This window comes from Prosopis cineraria, unplaced genomic scaffold (genome assembly GCF_029017545.1).
Source record: "Prosopis cineraria cultivar Desert tree isolate PC_DT_omini unplaced genomic scaffold, ASM2901754v1 PC3, whole genome shotgun sequence".
Classification (NCBI taxonomy): domain Eukaryota; kingdom Viridiplantae; phylum Streptophyta; class Magnoliopsida; order Fabales; family Fabaceae; genus Prosopis; species Prosopis cineraria.
In genome coordinates, this window is record NW_026555334.1 from 25,109,327 (window position 1) to 25,115,250 (window position 5,924).

At 31.7% G+C, this 5,924-nt stretch overlaps 1 protein-coding gene across 1 annotated transcript; it reads right to left on the reverse strand.

The window, feature by feature from the left end:
- Window positions 1–1,738: 1,738 nt before the first annotated feature.
- LOC129305818 (uncharacterized) lies at window positions 1,739–2,709 on the reverse strand. The gene has a single exon (XM_054945935.1). The coding sequence runs from the start codon at window positions 2,707–2,709 to the stop codon at window positions 2,002–2,004; it is 708 nt and encodes a 235-aa protein (XP_054801910.1). The 3' UTR covers window positions 1,739–2,001.
- Window positions 2,710–5,924: the final 3,215 nt, after the last annotated feature.

Sequence of the window (5,924 nt, forward strand, 5' to 3'; positions counted from 1 at the left end):
TAATAATATTTATTAAATGATATAATTTGTTAAGTCAAAAATTAAAACAATATTGGTACATAAATTTAATCATTAGGCAACAATAATTATAATTTAAAGTAAAAGAACATAATTATAGCAACCACAATTTAAAGTAAGTGCACAATAACCACAAATAACTTTTTGGCTAAAAATATTATAACAATAATAGAATCATTGAGTTACATAACTTAAATGAGCAGATGGGTATGTACAAGAATTATGAAATAAATAAATAAAGTATATTAGAATTATGAAATAAATAAATAAATAATATATACTTTGACTTTAACTAAACAAATAAAATATTAAACATTAACAAAAGAAAATAAAAAATATTCTTGCCCCAAACAAATTTATGCCTCACCTTACAAAGTTCTCTCTCCTCTCTCTCTCTCTCTCTCTCTCTCTCTCTCTCTCTCTCTCTCTCTCTCTCTCTCTCTCTCTCTCTCTCTCGTGGTTGGAAGGGACACAGTTGTCCCAATGTAATTGAGATGAAACCGGGCCGATCCGAATAGGACAAGCATCAACACCCTTAGTGGTAATAGTGGACTTGCAATGGATATGTACATGCAACATGGTTCATGATAAGGAATCTGCTTTGAAGAGAAACAACTATCCATGAAGATCCTATTCACTATTGAGAGGATTCTTACAGTTGCTGAAGTCTGAGCTTGATTTGCTACGATTGAAGCTCAGTTTTTACTTTGGGGGTTATGAAAAAAAATCTGACATTTTTCTTTGGTTGAATTATATATACGACGAGAAACTGTAAGGATGCAATGAGATCTAATGTATTGGTTCATGAATTGCAATCAAGTCAAAGAAAATATTCGGTACTGTAACAGAAAGTTTGTTCCATTTTGATTTATGATTCTATTCGGCTTGTCTAATTTTTTTGCCATTATCATTATGCCTTGCATCACAATTCTTTATTTCTGAAAATATTCATTTGAAATAAATTGTTGTGCTAATATTTTTTTCTCGATTTATATTTTGATTGTATCTATTTCCCCCTGTTTTCTTATAGTGGTGCGGACTATGGAGTGTTCAGAGGATTGCCGCATGCTTATATGCTATTATTTTAGATAATATTATAAATTAGCATTATGAAGCTGGTCAAAAAAGTTAACATGATGAAGATGCTAAAAAAAAAAAATTTAGCATTATAAGCTGTGAATAACATACATGGTACCATTACCCAGTTAAGATTTATAATCTATAAAAGATATTATACTATTATTCTTGTACATTATTTGATTAATTTACTTATTATTTTTATAACCAAGAATTATGATTATGAATGTTGGTAAAGTGTAATCTCAGTAATAATGACTATAACAAGGGTTTAGGTGTTAATGATTAAAACAAAAATAAAATACTCATTTACAATATAATTTAATAAAACCTAATTTCACAATATATTTTTCAAATCAAAATAATTATTCTCACATAAGATCGAATCTTACTGAATCGCACAAGTAGGATTCTAGCTTTTAGAATTGTTGGACAATTTTATCCTTCAAATTTAGTTTATTTCTCCTCTGCTTCCTCCACCTGTTAACATGTCTTCCTCCACTCTTTCCCCACTCGGCTTGTGTCACCTATAGCTTGAATGTAAAGACATGCATTTACTTTTATCACTATCTTTGTAAATAAATTGCATTAATTGGCTTCCTGTCTGTTATATTTTTTTATAAGAAAACTAAGAGAAGTTCAATTTCAACAATATAAATAATTTGTCTCTATAACTGAGAATGATTATTCCCAACCTTGATGAAGCTGAGCATGTGCCAATTCTCATCTAGTTTTGTTTTACACGTTGTCTCAGGCCTACAAATTGAGCGAGAAGATTTCAAAAGTGAATAAACTTATAGATACTCTTTCTTCTGTTATACCTATTTGAAGTACAAGTTTCTGGAATATATGGGATTCCAACAAACTGAAGGAGGAAATGAATTGAGACGTCAAGGACTTGGTTTTTTATTTCAAAGTGGAAGCAACAGTGTGTGCCCACCATCTGAGGCTATCTTTCATATCAATTTCCTTGTTCAGAGCTGGGACTCTCCAATTCATCAGTGAGCTCTGCTTCTTTTGCTTGTCCAGAACTTGCCACGCTTCAGAAAGGTAAGGTCTTTGGATTGCAGAGTAATTATCAGAGCCATCTTCTTTCTCATCTTTCTTCCCTAACCTTTGCAGCCCAGGAATAATGGAAGCCAAGCTGGAGTCCTTATCTTCTTCTGAGAAAACAAAGCCCAGATCCATGAAACCTTTTAGCTCTTCAAATTCCAGGTCCGACAAGCTCTTGTTTGCCCGTTTCTTCCTTCTCCTTCTTGCAGTACCCTTATGGTCACTAGGCGACACTTCAAGATTTTCTCGTGCTGTCTCTTTAACTTGTGGGTCTGTGACTTGTTTTCCTGAGATGATGGTCTGGAGATCTGCTTGAAGAACAGAGTTTGGGGAGAAGGTGTCATGCTTGTTGAAAGTTGTAATGGAGCTCAGCTGATCGCTCAGTGACCTTGTATGCGTGGTTTTGATACGCAAAAGCTTCGGTTCTGATGATTCTTGATCCATTTTGTGATGTGGGTCTGATAATGAACTTGATGTTATACGTGAACTTGAGTTTTCCTCCAGGATTTTGAGCTCAAACCAGCAAGAATCGTATAATTTCAAGACTTCCTCTGCATCCATAAATTCAGGCTTTCTTAATTGCAGGTTAGCAGCAGTTAGTTACCTCTATATATACACAGCTTTATTACTAAATTGCCCTTCATGTCACTCTGAAATCACAAGTCAACAACAATCCAACCAACTATTTACATGTTTCACATTTAAAGTTTTTTTGCATTAATAATAAACTTCCTCAAAAAACAACCTTAAATCTCATTAATTATTTAAAAATTTAAAAAAATGTAACTTTACCTCTATTAGATACTCTTTCTAATCCTTATTATAGGACATCTTTTAGAATATTTTTTTGGTCTTGTAATATAAGATACTTTATGAGATATTAATTATGTTTTTTAGTATTAGCCCTATTTAAATTTATTAACTATAAGATAGAATGTAATGTAAATATGAATTCTTTCATTCAAATAGGGGTAAAATTAGAAGTTGAAAGTTTATTTTGTTTTCAAACAACATTAATAACTTAACTAACTCTTCTTGATTCTAGTGAGTTAGTTAAAGATGCTTTATAATAAGAATAAAAGGAGATAAATACTTTATTTTTTATATAAAGTATAAATACTTTAAAAATAAAATACTCTATCATTTAATAATGACAAGAATAATAAAAAATAGACATAAATCATAAAAATGCCTTAAAAATAAAATCAAAATAAATATTATCTTGTTTCGTAAATAAAAATAGAAGAGTATATGCCGTTGTCTTGTAGCTCTTGCAGGGTAATGTTGGTTTTTGTTAGGAAAGGGAAGTGTGTAGAATGAATGAGGTTGCTTGAGGAAGAGGCAAAGCAAGGTTGTTTGTAGTATGACTAAGGATGTTAACGGATAAAAACATGGTTGTGGGCTTGTTCATATCAACCACCAATGCCTATCTTTTTCTGTTCTCTTAGATGCAGACATTTCTGGGTCATGTCGTTTTTCCTGTTTCATAATCACACCATGTTTTCATGCCCAAATTAATGGCTTTGCCAGTGGCAATTATTGATAGTTGCTTCCAAACTACTCAAAAATCATTGTTTCTTAGATTGCTTCACCTAAAAATGACGTTCTTTTCAACATTTTTGCTTCCTCAATTTGCATTTGTACAGGCACCTTCCTGAATCTCATGTTTCTCTGTGATGAAATATATCAGAAATTGATGTCAATGATTTTTTTTTCTCTTGTTCAGAAATGTCATAGTCTCTCACCGTTCGTGGAAGTAAACTAATATGTTTGATTGTTAGGTTGAGAGCTGAAAAATGAAAATAATAAGATTTGAGTACACATCAGGGTGGTTATGATTTGATATTAAATTATGGTAAACGTGATTAACGATAGCACAACCTTCTAATAATTTAGTTGCTTTTTATGGTTATCTATATAATCTCGAGTGAAGCATTTTGGCCCCCCAAAAAAATAAATCATAATATTTCGTGTCTCTAAATTTTTCGCCCTCTCTGCCGGTTGTATTTTTTTGGCCCCTCTTCTGTTCACACTTCATTCTCAATGGAAGTCAAAACTGAAATTAAGAAAGGCTAATAATCGAGTGATGTAACTCTTGTACATTCAAATTCACATTGGCGTACAATATTTAGGTTTTTTTAAAATGAAATTAAAGGATGGAATTAGAATAAATACACAAATTAAGAAATCAAAATAATAATCGAGCCTATTATTTATTGCATATGATAAATTAACAATAGCAAAGTACATAAAAAAGAATGCTTGTATAATTAATGAGTTAGATTTAACAAAAAAGGTTAATCTCTCACAACATAACAAAAAGAGATTAATCTCTCACAAATATAATGAAATCGAGTAATAATAATAATAATAATAATAATAAAGATTGCTTGTGTATAGCAACTTGGAAGAGGGTGCAGTACAGTGTGTAACTGTATGATTGAAGAATGGAAATGAATATAGCGATGCCCTAAAGGGCATTTTGGTCTTCCCACCACCAAATGTCAAGCGGGGTCCTTAGTCAACTTTTTAAATTAATCAGACAATAAATACGTTGACCAGGAAATCAAAAATGAAACATGTCCTTTTTTTTTTTTTCATTTCATTTCATAACTCCATTGTCTTCTCACAGTTTTCACATTGCACTGTATGAAAAGATTTAAATGCTTTTATCAATGTATTTGGTCAAAGTTGAATTCTTCATTATTTTCATGAGCTCAAATCAAATCAAAATTATAAACTTCTCATTCAATCCATATCTTATTTTTTTTCCAAATAAAAATGTTATTGAAACGTAAAAAAAAAAAAAAAAAGAACCAAACATGATTTTTTTTTCAATACAAGGTAATTGAATATTTGTGCAAGAGAGATACAAAAATTAAGTCATGTTAGATTCTAAAAGAGATTTGCATCCTGTTCTGAAGGTGGATAATTGAAAAGAACAATATTTAAATTGTTTAGGGAGGCTTGGTGAGCAAGCATGCTAGCATATTTATTAACTTTCTTGAACATGCAATCAAAGGTGATAGTTCAATTTTTCATGACAAAATTTTTAGCTTTTTTGATAGTTTTTAAAAGAAGGTGACTATAAAAAAAATTATGTTGTATGAAGGAGAGCATCCATAGAATTAAAATGTATATTGATTTTAGTGAATTGCGCATTCCAACAAAATTAAAACCCTTTTAAAATGTCCAAAAGTTTGATCTCAATGTTGGTTAGATAGCCAAGATATTTGGGAAATCCTTCAATCTAATTTTCTTTCTTGTCCCATATGATGCCACTACAAGTTGCCAGTCCATCTGACCTGATATAACTGTCAATGTAAAGGCCACAATTTTGGGCACCAACACCGTGAGTCAAAAGAACAAACTAAAATAGGATCATGAACTGAAAAGAAGCTAGATAATGTGCAAGTGTGTGGAAAAGAACATAAACCTCGTATTGTCTAATGAACAAGACTTGTTGGCCTTTGTGGATATAGAGATGTTGAAGTAAAGTTTGCGTGTGAGTGAGTGTATTGCCGGGCAAATCTTCTTTGGCAGTGAGGTGTGGGTCATGAGTCAGAAGCTCAAGCCAAAAGATCATCTGCCAAAGAAGTAATTGCCCTGTAATTCACTCTCCCATAAAATGGCTCTCCAGCTTCCTTGTTGAACACTGTCAGGGTCATAATGTCTATATATATCTATAAAGCTCACACGTATGAATACACACTAGCCATTGGATATTCTCAGCACATCCTCTCTGCTGTCCAAGTTACTAGAAGAAAGAAAGAATT